Source organism: Phyllostomus discolor, chromosome 7, assembly GCF_004126475.2.
Source record: "Phyllostomus discolor isolate MPI-MPIP mPhyDis1 chromosome 7, mPhyDis1.pri.v3, whole genome shotgun sequence".
Classification (NCBI taxonomy): Eukaryota; Metazoa; Chordata; class Mammalia; order Chiroptera; family Phyllostomidae; genus Phyllostomus; species Phyllostomus discolor.
Genome location: NC_040909.2, coordinates 8471035 through 8496287, shown reverse-complemented (window position 1 = coordinate 8496287; position 25253 = coordinate 8471035). Strand labels below are relative to the sequence as shown.

The following is a 25253-nucleotide window of genomic DNA, read 5'->3' as shown; positions in this document are numbered from 1 at the left end:
GGGAGAGAGAGAGAGAAACATCAATGTGCGGTTGCTGGGGGTTATGGCCTGCAACACAGGCATGTGCCCTGGCTGGGAATCGAACCTGGATACTTTGGTTCCCAGCCTGCACTCAATCCATTGAGCTACACCAGCCAGGGCGGAAGTATCTTAAGAGACTGTAGGCACGTGTTTGCCAGAAATAACGCAGAGAGGCCCCATACGCCCTTTGCCCGGTCTCCCCAAACGACGTTCTATAAAACCAGACGGTGCCGCACCTGGACCAGGTGTTCACGCCGCAGCCGCCGGCGCTGCTGCTGCTGCGTTCCGAGGAGCGAATCCAGGTTCCCCCAGGGTGGTGTTCCGCATGCATTGGTGTGCGTGTTCAGTTTGGTACGGTTTTATCACGTGGGCCAATCCGTGTGACCACCAGAGCTGTTCTGTCGCCACCAGGCTCCGTCACGCTCTCCATTCTCCGTCCGTCCTTCCCTCTGCACCCCTCCCGGAGCCCTGCCGCCTACGCCTCCATTCTCCCTGCCTGCCGTTTTGTAATCTCCAGAGTGCCGTGATACGGAATCTACAGCCTTTCGAGGTTTACATAGTTTACATGTTTGCAAAAGTATGTAACCTTTACAGATTGGCTTTGCTCTCTGGTTCCCACGAGGGCTATCCAAATAGTTGTGTAGATAAGGGTGCAATTCCCTCCCTGCCTGAGTAGCGCGCCCTGGTCGGCAGGCACCAGGCTGGTTCGACCATTTGCCCGCTGAAGGGCATCTGGGTTATTTCCAGTTCGGGGCTCTACTTGGTTTTTTAAACGCATTTTGTTTTATGTTTTTAAAAATATTATTCTGAGAGGGAATCCAGCCCTTTGCCCCCTGCCCCAGGGACCATTGGCAGGAAACTTTGGCTCTAAGGCGAGAAGCCTGTATTTCCACATTATTTGTTCCCTTCCAGCCACAGGAACTGGGTGGGGAAGGACACAGGGAGAGGAAGCATTTAGAGGCTTGGCCAGGTCTGCTGTGCCCCCGGGTGAGGCCTGGGCGGCTCGTCCGTCATCACAGCCACATCACCGAACCGATCTCCACTGTAATGGGAGGGGGCCCGGCACATGGCACCCTGAAACCCAGTCAGTGCCCCCGGCCAAAGGAGTATCTGCCACACTCACAAGTGAGTCGTAGGAGTGATTTTCAGGAGGCAAAGCAGAGGAACGGGGCAGAGGCCCGCCACTGGGGCTGCTGGGGCGAGGAGCAGCCGTGGGGGGTGAGTTGTGGGTGGGCTGGGGAGCTCGAGGAAGCCGATGCTAAGAACCAGACATAGCGGTGTCAACAGGAGCTCTGGGAGTTTCAGCGAGGCAGCAGCTCCCTGCCAGAGGCAAGCCCAGTCCATTCTGGTCGAAGGACTGCGCTCTCAGCCAACACTGAGCTACACTCGACCTGGCCTGCTGAGAATTCAGTCGGAGGAGGCAGGCCTCACACTGCGATAACTACCGAGCATCCCAGCCCCGAACGGGGGAGTTTCCGGTGGAACCTGGGCTGTCTCCTGCTTGTTATGCCCACGGCCATCTGTGGTCCTCGCTGGCCTCGCCAGGAGCCTGGCGGCCAAGTGCCCAGGAATGCCTGTGGGTAGCAAGCCAGTCGGGAGGAGGCTGGTAGAGCAAGGTCGGGGGCGTGCAAGGGTCTGTGAGAGGAGACCGTAAGTGGTCAAAAGGAAGCCCGCCGCCGCCATCGTACACCGGACGACCGGGAAAGAATGAGCAGGTCCGGACGTTGGCTGTCGGAGGCTGCTGTTCTCCGCCAGCAGAGCGACAACCGGGCAGCCTGTGCCTCCGGCTGGATGAACAGCACCAGCTGGGAAGCATCAAATGTGAACCGGATCAAACCCCCAGCTTCCAGTGTCCGTGACACCCAGAGCGCAGAGTGTCAATCAACACCAAGGACGCAGTTGGCACGGCCCGGCTGTGCGGAACCTTACACGCAGGAGGCACAACCAGCTGCCTCAGGGGAATAAAGAAAGATGCAGGTGGGGAGGGGGCCTATAGGTTTTTAAAGATTTAAAAAATGCACCAGCCGAGCCCCCGATGAGGTCTCTGGCTGGGTGATTTGACGGTGTTAGGGAATTAGCGTTCACTTTTTAAAGTGTGGCCGTGGTCACAGCCCTTATCTTTTTAAAGGCACACACTCAAGTATTTGTAGATCACACGATATGATTCCCGGTGTCTGCTTCAAGAAATATAGGCAGGGGTGAGTGGGTAGAGGTGTAGGTGGAAAAGCTTGGTTACTAGTAGATCGTTGGAAGCTGGATCATGGATGCAGAGGAGTTCAGGATTCCATTCTGGTGCCTTGGGGGGTATGTGTTTGAAAATTGCCACAATAGACGACTTACTAGAACCACAGAACTCACCCGGTGAGGAGAGGGCACACCTGGGTGCGGAAGGCAAGTGCAGTCGGCCAGCTGGCTGGGGGTCGAGGGTAGGAGTTGGGGAGTCAGGCCACCTGGACGGGGGCGGACTTCTGGGGAGCGCCTTCTGGGTGGACAGACGGGTGAAAAGGTGAAGGAGAGGTCAGGCAACATTTCTAGTTCTAAACTGCCGATTGGCAGTCAGGGTTTCAGTCTGAACGCGTCGAAAAGAAAATAACTTCAGCGGAATGAAATTGGTTACAGAAACCTGGCGGCTGGGCCTGCCCCTGGCTGCCACCACTTCCAGGCTCAGCTGGGGATGCTGCCAAGGAGTTATAAATAGCCCGCCCGAGTAAAACCAAAGGACCCTGAAGTAGCGTTTGTGAGACTCACTGTGCGCACACACGAGAGACAGTGTGTCCACGGGGAGCACACAGGCCAAAACGCGGAGTGAAGCTCAGGGGTGGGTTTGTTTGTTTGTTTGTTTGTTTGTTTTACGAAGCAGCCGATAAAGTGAGAAAGCCGCGAGTCTTCACTCTTTATGGGGCACTTGGTTGTAATGCTCCAGTTTCCTTCAGCGATTAAAAACTTGGCCAGCGGTTACCTCTTAGCAACCTTGGGAACCAGTTCAAGTTTGGCTCATGAGTTTTCAGAGGCCTAAACAAGAAACGACCAAGGTCAAGTTAACCTTGCAAAAGAAACTAAATGAAGCTTTGCGTGGATGACCAGACTGGTTTTGTGTGCTCGTGAAGTTTTCAAGGCTGATTTTCTTTTTTCTTTCTTTTTTTTTTTTTTTTTGACCATGACCACGTTCCAAAGCCCTGCCCGATGTTGTCTCCTTTGCTGGGTGCCCGAGGGCGTGCCCAGCCACAGCCGCTTGCCTTCCCCGATGTCAGGCCGGCGGGGCGTCCTCGCCTCCAGTCACTTGTCCCCAGAAGCACAGACAGCAGTCCTCACCGGCAAACTTCCAGAGCCAACGACAGGGGTCAGAGCCGGGGGGACTAGCGACACCAGCATGTCCAGCCCCCCGTAACTGCTCTACAGACAGGGAAACGGAGCCCCAGAGAAGCCCCAGGGAGGCGAGTCCGCGTACAAACAGCACTGGGACACGGCTTCCATAAGAGTAGGTTCCCCTGGGGCGGGGGGGGGGGTCCTTTCTGCATGGAACAAGCGTTCACCTCAGCAGATTTACTGAGTGTGGGCAGCTCAGGGAGTAGCTCTGGCTGGGCTACTCTGCGAGGGATCCCCAGAGGAGTAGAAAGAATTTTTTTTTCTGGAACAGCTAACTAGGTCTGAGTTGGAGGGGGCTGGTGGGGAAGGGAGGAGCGAAGCGATGACCAGAATAGTTCACGTGCATTGCGGCGGAGCGAGCAGGAGCGCGGGAGTTAGAAAGTTCGGGCGGGGGGGGCTCCTCCTGTGAACTGGCGCACGCGCGCAAGTGCCCCGCGGTCTCCGAGCCCTGCAACGCGGCCTGCAGAGTGGGTCGGTGCAGCCTCAGCCGGGCCCAGCCCGCAGAGAAAACAGCTGGAGAGTGACTACATCAACTTTTACATGTAATTTATGGTTTGAACGATGTTTTGACAAATAACAAACATATCGATTTCAACACGTATGTTGTACCAAGGCCAGGAAGGGGCTGGTAGTGGGGGAAGCGGTTGCAGCCCGCCCACCCTCACCGTGGCAGAGAGAAGCCCCCTCCCAATGGGCCCGAGCACAAGACCCCAGGCGGAGGTACCAAAGGAGAGACTGACTACGCGTGTTGGGGGGCGGGAGGGGCCGCAAGGGGGCGATGCAGACAGAGGACACGGATGCGGTGAGGTGGAGCGGGGTCTGCTCCCTGCTGGGCCCTCAGTGGGGCGCCGTGGGAAGGAGTGGGTCTGAGATTCTGGGCCCAACAGCTAATGGAAGCGAGTGAACATGGGCACTCACGGGACGTTTAAAGCGGAAGGCCAGTGTGTGGTTTCAGAAATCCCAGTTTTAAGACCTCAGGGAGGACTCAGACTGACCCTCCTGTGGCCTCAGCCCAGAAAGGGGTGACCTTTGCCCAGGGAGGACAGATAGGGAGAAAGGGGACAGAGCAAGACGGAGCGTGAGATGGGGGGCCGGACGGGGCTCTCCCACCAGACAGACCGGCGTGTCAAGAGCTGGCCGGGCTCTGTCGGCAAATCAACTGGCTCTCCCTCTGTTTCCTACTCTGTGTGGGCGGGGGGTACCTGCAACACCCGCAGCCCTCCGGCTCACCTGGACGGTCCCTGCTAGTTTTACAGCTGGCTGTTGAGGGGACTCTTCTTCCCAGCCCTGGTGGCGCAGGCTGGGGAGCCTGGTGCGGGGCTGGGGCCCCTCGCTCCTCATGGGGCACCTCCACAACCAAGATATCCCTTCTGATTCTTTTTTAAAAATATTTTTAGAGATTTTATTTTATTTACTTTTAGAGAGAGAAGGGAGGGAGAAAGAGAGAGAGAGAGAACATCAATGTAGCAGTGCTGGGGGGCCATGGCCTGCAACCCAGGCATGTGCCCTGACTGGAATCGAACCTGCGACACTTTGGTTTGCAGCCCGTGCTCAATCCACTGAGCTACACAGCCAGGGCTTAGCCCTCTCCTGATTCTTAACTGGCCACGCCCTGGGTGGGGAACCAGCCCAATCGCATCTCCACCCCTCCTCCCAGTCTCCACGTGGCTTCTTCTTTGTGTCCTTAGTTCAACGAGTTCTCTGTTCAGCTACTCTGAGGCGGCCCTCAAGGGTGGCGCTTGTGCAGTTTGGTTGTAATTTGGATGTGGTCACGGAGGAGGCGAGCGCGGTTTACCGTAGTTCACGTTCCGCCACCTTCCTTGCACACCTGAAAGAGAGCAAGGAAGATGAGCTCAGAGGCGTCTTCTCCCCTTAGCCCCCTCCTCCTCGACTAGTTTCTCCTGCTGCCGTTGCACCGCTCTCTCTGCTCCCTTACAGTAAAATCCCAACCGGTCGATACGCGCATAGAAAGAATGATGGAAGTGGACCATCACCGCTTGGCAAACACCACAGCACTGACGGTCAGAATGTGCCATCACAGACACTGCCCTGGGCGCTGCTGGGAAACAGCTGGCACTATCCCCTGGGTGGGGAACACTTCCTCTGTGTGAAAGAACTTGGGCAAGTGCTGTCCAGCGTGTCCGCCACTTGGGTTTTCGGCAATTATCCCTGCAGCAGAGCAGAGAAGGGGGAGGCGAGAAGGAAAAACGCAGGATGTGAGGGTGGCTGGCGCCGCTCCCCCGGGCCGGGCCTGGCCGGGATAGGGTGGATGTGCGAATGGCCAGAGTAGTGGGTGACACGGGCCTACCTGGCCGGGCCCAGGCCTTCCTGGAACTCCCTGCCCCTGGAGTCCTCACTGACTTCCCCTGCCTGGAACCCGCTCAGTTCCAGCAAAAAAGGCCCAGCCCCTGCCGGGAAGAGGCCTCAGTGAGTTCAAGGGGGAGACTCCTGCAAGGACTCCGAGTTGCCCCCACAACCTGCCCCGTGTACCAGGTAACAGGTTGTTTGACGGGCGGTGGCCGCGGATTCAGCTCACCAGGAAAACAGGTGGCTGAGATTACAAAAGAGGATGAGACAACCGGAACAGCAAAATAATGACCATAATGGAATAAAACACACACACACCCTTGGGCTCATGCTGATAAATGAAGAAATACATACAGGGAGGGTCAGCTTTTTCTCACAGTCAAATTCCAGTTCATAAACATAGAAAGGGTGATGGAAGTAGACAACCACCATTTGGCCAGTACCACAGTACTCACTGTCACCTGCAAGTGTCATCCACAGATGCTAAGGTTAGTGGGGCGAAAGTAATGATAAGAAGCAGGATATTTGCACAGTTCTGGGTTACCTCCTCACAAGGCGCTTAGTAATTACAAATGAGTAAATAGTAATTTTACAGGGGGACATCCTGGCAGACAGACGCCACTTTGCGGAGTGACCGAAGTTAACATGGTCACTCCCGGGCCGCGTGCACGTCCGGCATCACTCAGCATCACTTCCGGGGTGCTCCTGTCTGAGTGCAACGCCCTCGGTCTGCTCAGGAGGAGGCATCAGGCCGAAATTTAGGGCCATTCTGCAGTTCTTGAGAGCTGTCATGGGTAGGAAAGACAGCGAGGCTGGGGCGGCGTCGTAGGATGGACAGACGGACGCAGCAGCCAGATGCAGTGTAGGGTTCTGCTTTAGACCCTGGACCAGAGAAAGGATGTTCGTTGGGCAGCTGGCGACATTTAAATAAGACCTCTGGGATAGTGAATAATGCTGTGTCAGAGTTCGCTTCCTGGCTTAGAGTGTGCTGCTGTGATTTGTAAGATGTTGACATTAGGGGAAGCCGGCTGACAGGTGTGCAGGAGTACTGTGCTCTAATTTTGCAAGTCTAAAAATGACTCTGAAATAAAAACGCTGAAAAAGGAGGGGGGGGGCATGAGGAAAGGACCCAGGTTCTAGAACGTAACTGTTCCCCAGGACGGAACCAGGATGCTGTGGCTTTTGCAGGGCAGCTCGCTGGGCCTTCTTCTCCCTGTTGGTAACTAGCGTTTGGACTAGGGACTTGGAGACCCACACACCTGGAAGGTCCCCCTGCCCTCGGTTGGACTGAGAACCCACCGTGGGCTTGGTCTCCACTCCAGGTGGCCTGCGGACCCCGGGGAAAAGCAGATGCCCAGGTGCTTGTATGCTGCTCTGGGAACACCTTTCACCGTGCCTGTCGGAGGAGGGCACCGTCACCACCACCAATACGCCCGAAAACCAAGGCTCAGAGAGGTGAAACCACTGTTTCTAGGTCACACAGAATGGCCACACAGAGCCAGATTCAAGCCCCACTTGGTGTGACCCCAATGCCCGTGCCTGTAGTCACCTGGCATTATTCGATTGCTGCTCAATTCAGGTAGAGGCAATGGGCATTCACCAAGCACCCGCCGTGTGTCAAGCAGGCAGTGAGGCTGGAGATGAAGGTGGCTGAGACATTGACCCTGGACCACAGATGCTGTCCCGGCAGAGAGCTACTCTCATACTGCCCAACACAGAGTGGGCAGTGTGTCACACACACACATACTCGCTCATTCAGGCTCTGCTCTTGCGCAGACCTGGGCTCAGGCTGGTGGGCCAGATACAGTCCTTACCCTGGGAGCTCCTGACCTCATAGGGGAGCAGGCAGGTAAACAGGCAGCTGGCTATGCAGAGATACATGCTGTGTTGGGAATGGCGGGGGGGGCGGGGGAGGGAAGAGGGTTTAGGAAGCCTAGGAGATGGGAAGATTGCTGATGCACTGTGGGCGAAGCCGACACTGCACTGCTGGAAGGGAGTTATAGTCCAAGAAGAAAAGCTGGGGTAAGGCTGGAGGTAGGATGCTGCTGGGGGTGAATGGAGCTGGAGGTTGGGAGGGCTGCCTAGATAGGGCGTTACGAACTCAAGGGGTTCACCACTTGTGGTGTTCTGTTCAAGGAGACGTGGTTGTCACAAGGTAGTTTCATTTACTTGCAGCAAATAAAGGAGACAGGATTTATATCCAAAGCTTTGTCTCCCCAAAGGGAGACTTAACCATTGCTTATATACACTCATGAATTGCATGTTGATTTCTTCTTCCTAGTTGGCTACACTCAGCAGGTTGAGTTCCTGTCAAGCTCATGGTGTTTACAGCTGCATCTACAAAACAATGTATTACATTTTAACATTTGGCAAGAATGTATTTAGTAAGAACTGCCCAGACTTTGAGACCCTTGTCCTCTCTAACAGTCCCCCGCCTTGAGATTCGTTACTTCTCATCCTTGAGGGACTAGAGATAAGTATCCTAATTCTGTAACTGCTTCCTGCTGACCAGGCATGGAGTGTTTTCTGCGACTTAGAGGAGGGAAATTCTCTGGCTGCCTGACTGACCAGCCTTGGGGACCCTAGGTTCTGGGATTCCTTAGAACAGGAGTGTACAAAGAGAGCACAGACGTGTTATAAGAGGCAAGGCAGAAGCAGGGGAAAAAATATCCGGGACCAAGACTCTGCCTCTTAAACTCACAGAGATGTCAGCAAGGGAGAGGTGGGAAGGTGCTGTCACATTTCAATCTTCTTCCCGTGCGATTCAGGGCACCAAGCCATGGTTTTTATTCAGGAATCACTTGCCGAGCTGCTAGGTCTCTCTGGGACTTTGAAGGACAGGTAGGATCTGGGCAGAAAGCAACTATGCAGAAAGGGCAAGCCCAGTGGATGAAACACAGCCATCCCAAAGCAGGAAGGGACGCCGGCTCTGACAGTTCGACACGCTACCCAGTCAGTGTTCCGTGGTTTCTCAAGCTGCTCCTTGTAACGCACCTTGGCCTGGGGAGGCAGGACAGCTCCGGGGGAAGTCCAGGCACAGCCTTCTGCATCTGCTCTTTGGGGACTGTGCACAGCAGAAAAGCCTCCTGGGATGGCAGGAGACACTCCGGGGGATACAAACTTGTGTGTGTGTGTGCATGCGGGCACATACAGGAGGCACAGGAGGTGGGTAAGGTGAACACACGAGGCCACGTGGTTCAGGCCCACGCAGCACGAGGCCCTCCAGGACCAGACATCCCGTTAGACGCCATCCCCTAGTGAGCCAGCTGTATAGCTGCAGCTAGGAAACCAAAGCCCTTCCAAAAATCAACAGACAGGGAGAAAGTCCCACTGGCTCGCAAATTCTTTGTCGCTCCAGCCCACTGCCCCATAGGCACTGGGATGAGCTTTGGGACGAGCAGACCATCTGGGGTCCGTATAACCCACAGATTCCATCTTCCCCAGACTGTGGCTACTCCCCAGCTTGGAAAATGCTAGTAATCTTTCCCGAGAAGTGTGGTTGGAGGCGTGTTTACCAATAACGCTATTTGAGAGAGAAAGTGAGAGGGAGGAAGGAAGACGAAGAGGGAGAGAGAGACATTTCCTATATAAGCCCTGACCCAGAGTCAAAACTGCAACCGAGGGTATCGGGACGATGCTCTAACCAACTGAGCCGCTGGGCCCCAGCCAAGCTGGGCTTATTTTCAGCCAGAGAAAACAGTCTGTGTCTGTGCAGCCAGGCTGGGCTGCGGCAGCACAACGGGGGCTTTGAGCCTTAAATCAGGATGTGCAGGGGATGTCCGGAGGGCGGAAGAGCTTAGGAGGAAGAGCACAGCCTGCACTTCCCTGAGTGCGAAGGACCCAGGCGCTGCTGCTGTCCTCCCGCGCGCTGGGTGCACATCTCCAGGCAAGCGGATCTGGCTCTGGTATGTGATGGCCACTTTCCGAGTGGGGTGGGTCCTGCCCAGGGACGGCAGGGAGACATGGGATCCAGTGGCCTGGAACACGGGGCAATGTGTAGGGGAGAGGGAGGTGTTACCAGGGGTCACTCTGGAGCTTTCTCTCTAGGGCGTCTGTTGGGGCAATTGCCCCAGCGACTGGGGAGTGAGGTGGTCTGCTGGCCCCTTCCCAGCTCGACTCCAGCTCTGCCAGTCTGCTTTGTGGAATCTGACAGTCCCTGAGCGTCGGTATCAGATGTGGCTGGGCAACCTTGGACATGTACTCCCCTCTCTGGACCTCAGTGTCCCAGCTGTACTATAACGGGCACAGATAAGATGGTTTTTAAGGGTTCCCCCCTCCCGGGGCAAAAGTTCCCCAGCTCTGTGATATTTTGCATACATCCACAGTCTTTCCTTGTGCTCCCCATCTTCTCATGACTGTGCCCCCCAAATCTCTGCCTCTCCTTCTACCCCCAAACAGTCCCAGGATCCCCCCTTATCCATGCCAGATGGAGCCAAGTGTCATTTTAGGGGCTGGAAGGGAAAAACCTAAGTCAGGATGGGAACCAATAGTTATTGGCTGTGCATTCATTTATTATAAAAGCTCCACAAAGGAGGCATTTTATAGGTGAGAAAACTAAGGCTCAGAGAGGTTAAGTAATTTCCCCAGGGCTACTCAGCCATTAAGAAGTGGACTAATCTATGCTGTCTGTCCTTCCATGCTGTGCCATGCTGAGTGTGCCACGCTCCCTGGGGCTGTTGGTGGTGTTTCATTCTGAACCAGCATAATGCCGAGGTACAAATGCAGGGAGCTCCAGGGGTAGACTTTCAAGCAACAATGACAGAGGCTAACAAGCAAGAACAATTCGGGAAAGATGAGAAAACCCCAGTTTCTTTTGCTGCAGCAGCTCTTGGGAGAGTCAGGCTCAAAGATTGTTTAGTTTTTATTCACTGAAATAAGCTTTGGGAGGAGAGGTTTCCTTGTAATTTATCACTGTCACAAACATCCCCATTTCCTGATAAGAGCCAGACAAGCACTGAAGAATGATGTGAGGTCGCAGGGAGCTGTGGGGAGGAGGCAGACCTCACATTCCCCAGGGAGCGGGAGGCAGCATGTTAATCAGGGAGAACCCTGCCCTGCTGGAGCCTGGAAAAGGCCACTCTCTCCCAGCCAGACTCTGATTCTGCACAGCTAGTGAGGTTCAGTGCAGCAGACGGGGCTCTGGGCGTGAAAACAGTCAAGACACACCGAAACGGTCCCGAGGGTCATTCCAAGATGACAATGGGTGGGAAGGGAGTCTAGGGTCATGGGGGTGTTTTTTAGCCTCTCTTCTATTTTTTCCTGGATCTGCATATTTTACATTGGGCATGTATCACTACTGTAATTAGGAAAAATACATGTTTACAAGGGGAAGAGAGAAAGACAGTGATTGTTCAGGGGTCCAGGACGCAGTCCGTGGTCAGAGCTGAAGGGTCGGCTCTGCCTAGCTCGTGGCGTGGCTCTGGATTTCTTGTGCATTCAGGGAGGTGGCACCTGCTGCCTCGTCACCAGGGAGCCAGGAGGACCTGCAAGGACTGGGATGCAAAAGGGCGTTGGGGAGTACAGAGCAGTGCGAAAACAACAAGGCTAGCTACTCTTGTTTTCCTTGTATTTTTTACACTGCACCGAACCCTAATGCAATGGTCTCCATGGTGGACCATGCAGAGGGCGGCTGTCTTCTTGTGGGTCTAAGAAAAGGGCTCAGCCCCAGCCTGTTCAGGACACAGGCTCCGGAGCCAGCTACGGGGGCTTGATTTCCAGTCTTGAAATCCACTTGCTGTGTGGTCTTGGGCACATTACTCCCCCTCTCTGAGCCTCATTTACTCATTTGTAAAAGAGGAATAATAGTGCTTGGCCCATAAGGTTGTTGCGAGCAGTAAGTACATTAGTACATATAGACCTCCGGCCAAAATGGAGGGCTCCCGGCCAAGATGGAGGTGCCTCTTTGCACAACTAAAAGAAGGACAACAAAAAAAATTAAAAACAAAAACAACCAGAACTGCCAGAAAATAGAAATAGGAAATCTGACAACCAAAGAGTTAAAGAAGAAGCATTTGTCCAGACCAGTAGGAGGGGCGGACTGGCAGCTGGGGCGGAGAGGACCGGGCAGGTGATGCAGTGGCTGGCAGTCCCACCTCTGTGTGCGGATAAACCAGGAGGGACAGCTGGAGAGTGAGACAAACCATACCACCCAGGGTTCCAGAGCAGCAAGAGAAAGTCTCTAAAGCCTGTAAAAACCTGTGGGGGTTACTGTGGCAGGAGAAACTCCAAGCCTCACAGGAGAGTGTGTCGGAGAGACCAACAGGGTCCTAGAATGTACACAAACCCACCCACCCTGGAATCAGCACCAGAAGGGCCCAGTTTACTTGTGAGTAGCAGGGGAAGTGATTGAAAGCCTGCTGAGAGCTGAGCAGGTGGCACTGTTCCCTCTCTGACCCCTCCCCCACATACAGCACCACAAAGCAGTGAACGTGAGTTGCCCCGCTCCAGTGAATATCTGAAGCTCCACCCCTTACAACGTAACAGGTGCACCAAGATAAAGGAATATGGCCCACATGAAAGAACAGATCAACTCCAGAAAAAGAGCTAAGCAATGAGGAGATAGCCAACCTATCAGAAGCAGAGTTCAAAACACTGGTAATCAGGATGCCTATAGAAATGGTTGAATACAGTCACAAAATAGAGGAAAAGTGAAGGCTATGCAAAAGGAAATAAGGGAAAGAAACTGGGACTCAAATCAACAATTTGGAACAGAAGGAAGAAATAAACATTCAACCAGAATGGAATGAAGAAACAATTCCAAAAAAAATGAGGAGAGGCTTAGAACCTCCAGGACAATTAAAATGTTCCAACATCCAAATCACAGGGGTGCCAGAAGGAGAAGAAGAGCAAGAAATTGAAAACTTAGTTGAACAAATAATGGAGAACTTCCTCAAGTTGGCAAAGGAAATAGACTTCTAGGAAGTCCAGGAAGCTCAGAGAGTCCCAAAGAAGTTGAACCCAAGGAGAAACACACCAAGGCACATCATAATTACATTAGCCAAGATCAAAGAGAAGGAGAGACTCTTAAAAGCAGCAAGAGAAAAGAAGACAGTTACCTACAAAGGAGTTCCCATAAGACTGTCAGCTGATTTCTCAAAAGAAACTTTATAGGAAAGAAGGGGCTGGAAAGAAGTATTCCAAGTCATGAAAGACAAGGACCTACAACCAAGGCTGCTCTATCCTGCAAAGCTTTCATTTAGCATGGAAGGACAGACAGTGCTTTCCAGATAAGGTCAAGTTAAAGGAGTTCATTGTCACCAAGCCCTTATTATATGAAATGTTAGCGACTTATTTAAGAAAAAGAAGATCAAAACTATGAACAGTAAAAGGACAACAAACCCACAACTCTCAAGAACTGAACCTAAAAAAGAAAAAAAACAAAAAGTAAGCAAACAACTAGAACAGGAACAGAATCACAGAAATGGACATCACATGGAGGGGTATCAGCAGGGAAGGGGATGGGGGAGCCGGGGGAAAAGGTACAGGGAATAAGAAGCATAAATGGTAGGTACAAAATAGACAGAGGGAGGGTAAGAACAGAATAGGAAATGAGAAGCCAAAGACCTTATATGTACGACCCGTGGACATGAACTAAGGGGGGAATGCTGGTGAGGGGGGTGCAAGGTAGAGGGGAACAAAGGGGAGAAAAAAATGGGACAACTGTAATAGCATAGTCAATAAAATATACTTAAAGTACATATAGAGCTTGGTGGATGGGGCCACAACTGACTTTTTTTTCCATTTATTAATTTGACAGAGAGGGAGAGAGAGAGATTGATTTGTTGTTTAGCCTATTTCAGCGTCATTGGTTGCTTCCTGTATGTCCCCTGACCGGGGATCAAGCCCACAATCTTGGTGTATCATACGACGGTCCAGCCTAAGGAGCTAACTGTCCAGGGCCACGCGCTGCTTTCTCTGAGCGGTAATGTCGCTTAGTGTTTGAGAGCCGGGACTGTGGCTTTCGGTTCCTGGCTCCACTACTCACTTGCTCCGTGACACTGGGCCAATTCCCTATGAGCTCCATGCCCGTGTCCTCCGCTGTAAATCTGGGCTAATAACAGTATTTAACCTCCATAAGGTACATGAGATGATAAGTAACTTAATACCTGCAAACCCCCTTGCCCCAGCGCCCAGCACCCTGTCAGGGTCCCATGGTGGTGGCTGCTATATGATTGCGTCAGGCTTAATCCTCACAAAATCCTCGGCTGTGTTTGTTTTATGGGTGAGCGCATGGGCTGGTGGAAGGCAGGGGCTCCTGGACAGAAACCGCGGCTCTGTCCGAGGGCCGGCAGGGCAACCTGAGTGGGGAAGCGGAGACCCAGCCCTGCTCCGTCCGAGCTGGTCACTCACAAGTCCTCCCCCCGCGGTCCTTCTCGTGGCACTGGCTTTCTTTCCTCATACCTTTCTCACGTGTCTGTCACTTCCTTTTCCTGTTTTCCATCCGCACAGCATCTGCCTCCCAGCTGGCCTTCTGTTCTGGCATCCTGGATGGCAGCAGCCCGGCCGTCTGCCTCTCCTCCACCGCCGGTCCCCTTCCTTCTCCCCTGTTTTTGAACACGCTAGCCCAGACTGGGGGCCCGGTTTCCCACCTCAGCTATGCCACTGACCAGCTATGTGGCCTTAGGGAAGTTCCTTAGCCTCTCTGTGACTCAGTTTCCTCCCAGGTAAGACAGAGGTAGTCAGAGTGTCTGCCTCGAAGTGTTATTGCAAGGGAAAATGAATCGATGCATGTAAAGTGCTGGGAACAGAGCCTGGCCCATAGTAAGCGCCGTGTAAGTGGCGGGTGTTACTATCGCTGTTGTTTTTGCTGTATGCCCGGGACAGTTTGGTCCCTTGTGTGTCCCCAATCCCAGAGGGAGGGAACTAGAGAGCACAACACTGTCACCAGTCCCCCCCCAAAGGCAGGTTTTCTGCCTCTAGTGCCCCCACACCAGAGCGCTCTCTGCAGCCAGACCCTGTGGTCGGAGTGTGAGTAATGTCACAACTCCTGCCTCCACGGTCCCAGCCACAGCCAGGCTGGGACCACGGGATGGAAATGCCGGAGGTACAGGCAGAGGCGGGCCCACCCCAAACCGGGGCAGGGCCCTGTCCAGGCCCTGGGACTCCGTCCCTCAGGTGCCCTCGCCTGCTTCAGGAGGACTGTGTGGGAGGGAGTGGGGGTGGCCCCAAGACACATGCCGTGACGTGACCCTGGTCCAGGGAGGCTGCACCAGCCAGACGTGGCATTTGAACGTGACTCAAGTGGAAACAGTGGGAGCTCTGGGCCGGTCACGCTGCACGGTCACGGGCTCCCAAGCCTGCTGGGGCAGAGCCGGCCTGGGCTGAGAAAAGGACTTCCAGGAGGGTCTTGGCTCAGCTGTGTCCTGGGTGCGGTGGGGGAGGCAGAACACCAGGGGAGGAAAGAGTGAGTGGAGAGAAGGGAGGGGAGAGGTGGCCACACTGATTAACCCCAGGATCCTTGGGTGAGTGCGTCTCCGCTGCCAGCAACCCTGGGAGACATCTGTCTATCACAGGAGGCCAAGGGACCCTTAAAAGATGGCTCTGCTTTCAGGAGGTGGATACCGAGGCTGGCAAGTGACCTCCTGTGAGGGCTTGGGGGGGCGGGGGCAGGGGTCACACTGGGCCAGTGGCCCTAGCAGGCTTCTGGGAAGGGAGGGTTCAGGGTACATTTTAAAGGATATGACTTTTAAGTTGTCAAGAAGCCAGCAGAAATTACTGTCCACTAGGAGTGATCTCAAATGTTAGTTTTGGTTTTGTATTTTTGAAGGCTGGCGTGGCCTCTGGGGTCACTTTCAATATTGTTTATTTGTTCACCAGTCTCAGCTGCACTGTGGCCAGCACTCTCTGCATGGGCGTGCCAAGGACACCTGTGAGGGGACCTACCTGTGACCCCGTCCTCGAGCTCTCGGCTCAGGAGGAGGGCAGCTGTGGGACTGCTGTGGGAGGTGGGAGAGGGAAGGTGGTGGGAGACAGAGACAGGGTGCGGTCCAGCTCCACGGGGTCCCGATAAGGGCTGTGCTGGTAAAGGTGGTGGGGTGCGGGGCACGTGCAGGAGAAGGGCAGCTCCGGTTTGCAGCACAGGCCACGGTGTGAACATTCCCACCACGATCCCCTTCTGGCTACCAACGTGCCGTCAGTGAAAGTAGAATTGGTTAATTCCATGGCTGTTGGCTGAACGCCTCCCAGATGCGGCACAGCTGGCTCTGGCAGGCCCGTATGGGCTGGCTCCAAGTCGTGACTGACTTTGAAACTTCTCTGCCGCTCGTTGCTGAGGCCAGAAGTCCTGCAGTCAGAGGCTCATCCTTGACATCCAAGTGCGGTCCGTGTTGAAAGGGCAGCTGGGAGGAAAGGGTCGCTCAGATCCACCTCGTGTTGTTTGGGCTGTCTAGTCCTGGGTCCATCACTGGCTGTTGCAAAACCGTGGACACTGGGGCTTCATCTCTCCAGATATCAAGTTTCCTCATCTGGAAAATGGGGACCACAGGAACGCCACTTCCCAGGGCTGTGGTTAGGATTAGATGCAAAATTGCACGTGAGTGTGTAGCTCATAGAAGGAATCCAACGGACATGGCTGCCTTCCTGTCTAGATGGACGGAGCCTTATCCTCTCTCTCACGCCCTCAACGGAGACTTCTCGGAGAGGCCTGGAGGTCCTCAGGAGGACACAGGACTCTCTGGCCAGAGATTCTTGCTAAGTCAAAGCTGGAGCCAGCCCAGGCCAGCAGCCTCAGGCATTCATCAGGAGGACGCCATTGTTGCCCTAGAGACAAGATATGGTTTGCCTCTGTGCCCTTGGCTTCCTTGCAGGGGAAGCTCAGCTGACCTTGCCCTTGCTATCCCTTGGGGCCTCTTTAAAGCCTCCCACTGTAGCCTGCATATAGTTCTTTGGATTCTCCAGAAGTTCTACTACGGAGCTGCTTTGGGGGTGGCCTTACTACCTGCTAATTCATACTAGCATGTGAATAGCTGATACCTCCATTCATTACACTTAAGGTGTTGCTGGGTAAACTAAGTGAATCCAGGCAATTAGGAAAAGCGAAAACAAAACAAAGGAAAAACCAGAATGGGGTTAGAAGGACAGCTCGGGGCGGGGGTGTGGGTCACAGAGACCTAAGGGCAGGCAGGACCATGGGTTCATGGCTCAGCCCAGCCACTGACTCCTCACTGTATCTTTGCACCAGTTGTTCCCCTTCTTTGAGCCTCAGTTTCCCCGCATGTCAGTTGATGGAGGTGGACACGATGCTCTCCCACTCCCTCGGTCTGAGATGCTTAGGGCACGAAAGGTCACAGCAGGTATATTACCTGTTGCCCCTGTATTACATACCACAAAATCGGTGGTTTGAAACAACCCACATTTATCACCTTGCTGTTCTAGAGGTCAGAAGTCTGAAGTGGGTCAGGGGGAGGTCTGTGCCTCATCTGTCCCAGCTCCCAGAGAACCGTTGTCTTTAACTGCGTTACTCTGACGTCCGTTTCCATCACCCCATCTTTGACTCAGGTGTTCCTGCCTCCTCCCTACGAGGACATCTGTGATTACATTGGATAATCTAGGACACCCTCTCTGTCTCGAGGCCGTTAACCTGATCACGTCTGTGAAGGCACTGCTGACAGACAAGGTAACATATTCACAGGTCTCGGAGATTAGGATGTGGACACTTTTGGGAGGCCGTTACCTGTGGACCACGGGGAGGCCGCGTTTTGCTTTGCTCAGTAAAGCCTTTGAGGCATCGATGGTGGACTCTGTAGAGGCTGGGCCAGCCAAGGAGGGCAACGTCCTGGTCAGCCGAGACCTCCTGAGCCCAAATCACACCTCCCTGAGGTGGCCCCTCTCTGTAAGCTGGATGGGTCAGAGCAGAGGCCAAGGACAAGACGGACTGGGGACAACACACTGTTCCTGCCGTCTGCAGACCCAGGGTTCAGCTGCAGCTCAGCCAGTGACTTCCTATGAGATCATGAAGAAGTTGCTATGCCCTAGGTTAAATGGTGCTGACAGCTCCTTCCCGGTTTGCCTTGCAGGACTGCCCTAGTGGGTATGAAGGTGCCTGGCCAGATCCCGGGTCTCCATGGGGGTGTGGTTGCTGTTGTTGATGACAGCGATGGGAAGGGCTGGTGGCCTCAGTCCCAGAGTGAAAAGTCAGGAGGCCCCGAGAGGCGAGGGAACAGCATGTTCTAGGTGGTGTGGTCCAACCTAGAGCCCGCTGTGCTGACATCCAGCTTTGATCAAAGCGACCATCAGGCTTGGTTGTTTGTTAAAGCAAAAGTCAAGGACTTTGCAAACCCATGTCAGGTCCAAGTTCAGAGCTGACAGACCAGAACTGCTGGTGTTTGATCAGGGACAGCTCCTGACGAAGAAACCCTAATCGGGCCCAAGCACAGCAGAGCGTTTCCCCCTTCAAGCCCCAGCAGCTCACAGACTCCCAGCCACGTCTTGGGGGTGTCCTTCCGGCTGCCCAGAAAAGGGAGAGGCTCAGGGGCAGGAGACCAGGTGCACGGGCAGAATGGAAGACCAGGAAAGGAAGACACAGGACCGGGTTCCTCAGGCCAGTCAAGAGCACAGCCTGGCCCTGGAGAAAGCCACCCACTCTGAGCCCCTGGGGTGTCGATAGGGTGTGTGTGTGTGTGTGTGTGTGTGTGCGTGTGGCTTTCGCAAATATCTGGCCCAGACGCCATGCCAGGAGCCCGAGGGTGGGACAAGGAGTGGGAGGACGTCAGGGTTCCCCTGGGAGAGGCCCCGCCTCCACAGCACTGGATATTCCCATCCGCTCTGAGATCACAGTGTCAAGGAAACCAGAAGCATCAACACTGATTTCAAAATCCCACCTGGAAAAAAATACACAAAACTTCTATCAGGAAGGGCTGGGGAAAATGTTAACCGCATCTATGTAAAAAGCTAGAATTGTTACTATTAGAACCGTTGGTAAAATGAGAATCCCGCTCATTAAAACAATACGTCATTCACAAAAGGAATATAAACTGGCATTGAATGTATTACATAATTCAATCTTGAGGACTTCTGGCCAAGATGGAGGCGTAGGTAGCTACCCTTTGTCTCCTCACACAGCCAGAGGAAAGACAACAACAAATTTAAAACCAAAAAATAAAAATAAGCAGAACTGCCAGAAAATTGAACTGTATGGAAGTCCGACAACCAAGGAGTTAAAGAAGAAACATAAGACTGGTAGGAGGGGCAGAGCCGGGCAGGCAGGTTCAGAGAGGATGAGTGTAGTGGCAAGGTGACTGGAGGACCGGGTGGGTAAGGCAGAGGCTGGCGGACCAGGCAGTCCTACATTTGCATGTGGATACACTGGGAGGAACAACTGGGGAGTGAGAGAGACCATGCAACCCACGGTTCCAGTGTGGGGAAATAAAGCCTCGAAATCTCTGACTGTGAAAACCTGTGGGGGTTGTGGCAGAGGGAGAAACTCCCAGCCTCTCAGGAGAATTCGTTAGAGAGACCCTAGAATGTACACAAACCCACCCACCCGGGAACCAGCACCAGAAGGTCCCAATTTGCTAGTGGGTAGCGGGGTAAGTGACTGAAAGCCAGCCAAGAGCCAAGCAGGCGGCATTGTTCCCTCTCTGACCACTTCCCCACATACAGTGCAGTGACATGGGCTGTCCCACCCTGGCGAATATCTAAGGCTCCACCCCTTACAACATAACAGGTGCGCCAAGACAAAAAAATATGGCCCAAATGAAAGAACAGAACAAAGCTCCAAAAAGAGAACTAAGCAATGAAGAGATAGCCAACCTATCAGATGCAGAGTTCAAAACACGGGTAATCAGGATGCCTACAGAAATGGTTGAGTAGGGTTGCAAAATAGAGGGAAAAAGTGAAGGCTATAAAGAGTGAAATAAAGAAAAACATACAGGGAACCAACCGTGAAGGGAAGGAAACTGGGACTGAAATCAACGGTCTGGAGCAGAAGGAAGAAATAAACCACACCACTCTCCTTAGGGACCCGACCGGAATGTGTCCCCCTATATGAGCAATGCGGAAACTCTCGAGCATCTCCTTTGCCTCCTCCTGTTGCTCACTGCTATTATTATAACGGTCCTTGTCCTTTGAGGAGCTCTCTGCACCCCCCACATGCCCCACATGATGCACACCCCTCGCTTTTCCAGGAGCAGTAAGGATTCCCCCCCGTCAGCTAGCGGCCAGGCCTTCTGTGACCTCTGCGTAAGCATCCCAGCTGAGGGAGCACCACAGCACTCCACCGAACAGGACATACTCCAAGTACCGTGGGATGCCTTCCTCTGGAGGATGTCCAGGACTATTCCTGGGAGCTAGTTTCCATGTGGCTAGAATTAGATTGACCCTAGCTGGCATTTTCTTACTCTTACTCCCTCCTCTCTCTTATTCACCCTTCCCAGACCCCTCTTCCAACATAGTGGTCCCTATAGCCCACTTCTTAAAGTTGAATTACTCCTGCTGGCCTTGCCTCTCCACCTGTAGCTGGGGGTATGTCCAGCCCCTGGCGTGGGTTGCCCCACCCGGGGTCATTACCCTGCCCGGTCAGTGGGGTAATGTCTCTTGCCGTCTGGACTCCACAACCACCCACACGGATGCTTGGGGCCTCAGGTTACCAGACACTACCAAAATCAGTTACCAGACACCTTTTCTGCCCACGATTGGCACTGTCCCAAGGGTCCCCTATTCTTGCACGTCATCAATCACTTGCACACCACCTTTCCCTTCTGCTTCACAAGTCCAAGGAGTGAGGGAACCCTGGTTGGCTCACTTAAGCCAAACCAGTGCCAATGGAGCTTCGTAATCCCACAACCCCCTCTCAGAAATGTCTCGAGACTCTCCCTAACCTGGTTACCAAGCCTTGGGGTCGTCGGAACCCAGAATCCAGGAGACGAAACTGCTTTCTTACATATTCTCTTCCCATGACCTGCAGCTCTCACTGGCACCATCCCAACACAGACATCCACCTACTGCAACGCAGGCCAGCCAGAAAAGTTAACTTCTTCAATCTTCTTTCCCAGAAGGACCAGGACTATCCCCCTACACTGAGATCGCACCATGGCGGTTCATTTTGGGAGAAAGCAGGGCTCTGTCTACTCTGAACTTATAGAACAACCCTTCCCAAATCCCATCATTGACCCCCTAGTCCCAGCATCTCTAGCTGCACAAGGACTTGATTACTAGGGCACCAAATACTCTAGGACTAGAACACTGGTTAGCGGTAGATATGTCTCAGTAGAAACCCAGCCCATTCTGTGGACAGAGGACAGAGTTTCTGCAGAAATCCACCACTCTTCGTGGGTATATTGGATTTGTGGATCATGGGCCTATTGGACCCTGCCCCCCCAAATGGACAGGAATCTGCTCCCTGGGGTACATTCTTCCTGACATATCAATTGCGTGGGAAAATGCCTCACTCCCCTTTCCCCTTAGGGGTCAGGGACACTCATGGAAAAAGGGCCAGCCTGTTGATTCCCATAATAGCATTGCTAGGAGTCCACTCCTTGGCTGGGGCACCTCCCTAGGTATTCATTACCAGTTATCTCTAGAAACAGCAGAGGCACTTACTGAGACAGGGGAAACCCTAGCTGCTCTCCAGAAACACCTGGACTCCCTAGCAGGGGTAGCCCTTCCAAGCCGAAGAGCCCTAGACCTACTCACAGCATCAGAAGGAGGGACATGTCTATACCTCAGAGAAGAGTGCTGTTTCTACGTTAGCAAATCAGGTCAGGCCCAACAAAACATTCAGGGTATACTGGAGTCTGCTTCTGAAATCAAGAATCTGAGTCCTTCCATAAATCCTCACTCCTGGCTCTCCAGCATGACCTGGCTACTGCCTATCCTGGGACCCCTCTTCTCAATACTCCTCTCCTGATGCTCAGACCATGTATCTTTGACCTGCTTGTAAAGTGTGTATCTTCCAGGCTGGAGCAGTTCAAAAGATAAATCGGGGCGGTACTCGTCCTGCAACATTATCAACCAGGGCAGTGCAAGCACAGCTCATGGAGATGGCTTAGGGACAGCTCTACGACCCTTCCCAGCAGGAAGCAGTTCCAGAAGACAGACCTTTGGTCATTTACCCCCAGCTTTGAAAACATAATAAAAAGCAGTCTGGAATGAAGAGGTCAGGCCAATTCCCCAGCCTGCCAGACTGCTCCCAACCCATTCAGGCCAGTCTCCAACCCTCGGGCCTGCCTATGACTCAGTTGTTCTGACTCACTTGGGAGCCTGCAGCTTTCTCCCAACTCTCTCCCACCGCGCACAATAGACACCTGGCACCAGCGATGGTGGCCGGTTGGCCAGACTGACCCTCCTGTACCTGAGAACAGCCCGGCCTTTGTCTAACCCATTGTCCTGGGTTGCCTAACCCTGGAACCCTGAGGCACATGCCTGGAAGAACAAGAGACTAACCCCTCCCCTACCTCCGCCCCCAAACCCCACGCTTTTCCTTTTAAAACCCCCACTCTTGCCTTCTTCTGGTGCTGAAGTCGATCCCGACTCAGCCGCCTCTCAGCACAGCATCAAGTAAAGGCACTTGGATCAGATCAACAGGTTCCTCCCGCCTCTATTTCTCACCCATTTCTAACACCTCTCGTTTCTCCTGCCCGGGCAGCCGCCATCTGGAATCCTGCGCCTGTCATTCCCTGGCTTTTCCCTCTCATCTCTTTCAACTCCTGTGTGTACAGTACACTTGTCTTCGTTTTAGTCAAAGAATACCATGTCTATGTTTTTACAGACTGGCCATTTTTCCCAAGGCAGTTGGGTGGTGGTGAGGGCGGTGAGGAAGGAACCTGAGATGCCGCACACATTTCGGTCTTAGGTGCCAGAGGAGTCGGTGATGCCACTCAGATAGACAGACACAGGCGAGGAGGAGAGGCTGGCAGGAGGGTGGTCGACTCAGGTCTGAGTAAAGCAGTAATTTAAACTGCCATTTATTGAGCCCCTACTATGTTCTGGGCACTCTTCGTAGCACTTGAAGCACTTCACGTGAATACTTAAGCCTCACAAGAACCCACGAGTAGGTGCTGGGGAAACTGAGGGATGGAAAAGTTTAGCTGTTCTGAGTCTGTCAACATAATAGGTCACAACTTTCTGCTACACACCTAAACATTCTGGTTCAAATAAAACATAAAATATAAAAGAAAGTGTTGATGTAAAACAGTATTTATAACCAGAAGTCTTTAAATAAAAGCTAGGGAAATTCTCAGGGGAGGGAAGGAAAGAAAGCTCAAAGCCAGAGTGGGCACCCCAGACATGTAGAGAGAAAACAGGCCCCATTGAAGAGAAGCTCTCATTTAAAAACCAAACATAAGCTACACAAAGAATAATTCAAGCCAGACACGGGGAGGAGTATGGAGACACAATAGATAGGTGAATAGGTAGCCCTAAATGATAAGGAAAAATAGGAAAGACAGTACCAGTTTTTTTCAAACAGTGAGGGAGAAAAGTTAACCATAATGAAAGAGGTGGATACTAAGAGAACACCCGAGGCTGAGCCACTTGCCCAAGGTGACATAAACAGTCAGCGACAGACTCGGCTCCCTGCACTTGGGCTCATACTTGCTGGGCTGCAGGGGTGGTAGCTGTGAGGGGCCTGTTGGACCTCCCAGGGTGGTAGAAATTGGGTTTAAGCGAGTGGGATTGCCCGGCTTCACCGTCTGTCTCTCACACGACTCTCTGGTTGGCAGAGCTCCAGGACTGGGCGGATCCTCCCGGCATGGCCACCACCGCCCCCTCCCAGCCGCTGCTCACCACCAAGGTCGCCAGTTCTGAGAACAGCAGCTCCTTCTATGACTACGAGGACTACCTGGACCTGGAGGCCTTCCTGCTCTGCAGGAAGGACGAGGTGCTGTCCTTCAGCAGGGTCTTCCTGCCGGTCTTCTACAGCCTGGTCTTTGCGCTGGGCCTGGGCGGGAACCTCCTTCTCCTAGTGGTCTTGCTGCGGTATGTGCCTCGCAGGCGGATGACAGAGGTCTACCTGTTGAACCTGGCTATCTCCAACCTCCTGTTCGTGGTGACCCTGCCCTTCTGGGTCATCTCTGTGGCCTGGCATTGGGTCTTCGGGAGCTTTCTGTGCAAGGCGGTGAGCATCCTCTATACCATCAACCTCTACAGTGGCATCTTCTTCATTAGCTGCATGAGCCTGGACAAGTACCTAGAGATCGTCCACGCTCAGGCCCACCACAGGCTGAGGACCCGGGTCAAGCGCTGGGTCCTTGTCATCGTGGTCTGGGCTGTGGCCCTGGCTGTCTCCATCCCTGACATGGTCTTCGTGCAGACACACGAATACCCCAAGGGTGTGTGGCACTGCTACCCGGATTTCGGGGGGCACGGGACCTTCTGGAAGCTCTTTCTGCGCTTCCAGCAGAACATTCTGGGGTTTCTCCTCCCACTCCTTGCCATGATCTTCTTCTATTCCCGAATCACCTTGGTCCTGGTCAGGCTGAAGCCCCCAGGCCGGGGCCGGGCTCTGAAGATAGCCTTTGCCCTGGTGGTGGCCTTCTTCATGCTGTGGTTCCCGTACAACCTCGTCTTGTTTCTGCACTCGCTGATGGACCTGAAAGTCTTATGGGACTGCAAGGCCAGCAAGTACCTGGATTATGCACTGCAGGTAACAGAGACCATCGCCTTCTTTCACTGCTGCCTCACGCCTGTCCTCTACGCCTTCTCCGTCCGCTGCTTCGGCCAGTACCTGAAGGCTTCCCTGGCCACTGTGTGTGGGCGGCACCAGGCACCTTGCCCTCCCCAGACCCCACTGTCCAGCTGTTGTGAGAGTAGCAACCTCACCGGCCAAGAAGAAATGACCAGCGTGAATGACCTTGGGGAGAGGCAGGTGGAGGACTCCCCCAACAAAGAGGGTGTGGGGGAAAAGGAAACCCAAGTGGCCATGCCACAGCCTGATGAGAACGGATGGGACCCAGCTCAGCTGGGCATTCACCCAAGTTCCCTCCAAGGGCCTCACTGACGATGTTGCTAAACCCAGCGGTCAGTTTTCAGCTCTCGACCATCACCAGCATCCTCTGACTCCTTCCAGGACATCACACTCCCCGGACTGCTGTGACAGTTGCCCAGCTGGCCTCTGTTTCCTATCGTCATGTCCTCCTACCGTCGATTGTAGTGGCCCCCAACCTTTTTGGAACCAGGGACCAGTTTCCTTAAATACCTCTTTGTACTTCTTAATCCCCTCAGCTCTTTATTCATTCCCCCACACCCGCCTCCCATCGGGGAACCATCAAAATGCTCTCTGGGCCCTGGCTGGTACAGCTCGTTAGACTGAGTGCCAGCCTGCAAACCAAATGGTCACCGGTTCGATCCCAGTCAGGGCACATGCCTGGGTCGCAGGCCAGGTCCCCAGTAGGGGACACATGAAAAGCAACCACACATTGGTGTTTCTCTCCCTCTCTTTCTCCTTCCCTTCCCCTTTCTCTAAAAATCAATAAATTAAATCTTTTAAAACAATGCTCTCTGGGTCTGTGATTTTATTTCTGTTCTTCCTGTTTGCTTAGTTTGATGTCGAGATTCAATTGTTGATACATATGTACTTTTTGCCATTTTGTTGTTAATAGTTTTTATCCTCTTTTTTAAAAAGT

General features: G+C 53.4%; 1 protein-coding gene across 2 annotated transcripts; it reads left to right on the top strand.

Moving 5' to 3' along the window:
* Positions 1–9254: 9254 nt before the first annotated feature.
* Positions 9255–24731, top strand: ACKR2 (atypical chemokine receptor 2). Of its 2 annotated transcripts, none has more exons than XR_004904175.1 (3): positions 9255–9599; positions 17191–17308; positions 19818–20163. XR_004904175.1 is itself a non-coding variant. In XM_028518644.2 (3 exons), exon 3 carries the CDS (start codon positions 23381–23383, stop codon positions 24626–24628), a length of 1248 nt encoding a protein of 415 aa, XP_028374445.1. In that variant the 5' UTR covers positions 9278–9599; positions 17191–17308; positions 23352–23380; the 3' UTR covers positions 24629–24731. The 2 variants fall into 2 exon arrangements, 1 of the variants encoding a protein (XP_028374445.1); XM_028518644.2 differs by lacking the exon at positions 19818–20163 and adding an exon at positions 23352–24731 and having other exon boundaries at positions 9278–9599.
* The last annotated feature ends 522 nt before the right edge of the window (positions 24732–25253 follow it).

Excerpts from the sequence above, each read along its gene's own strand:
- ACKR2 (XM_028518644.2), top strand. The coding sequence starts at position 23,381 with ATGGCCACCACCGCCCCCTCCCAGCCGCTGCTCACCACCAAGGTCGCC.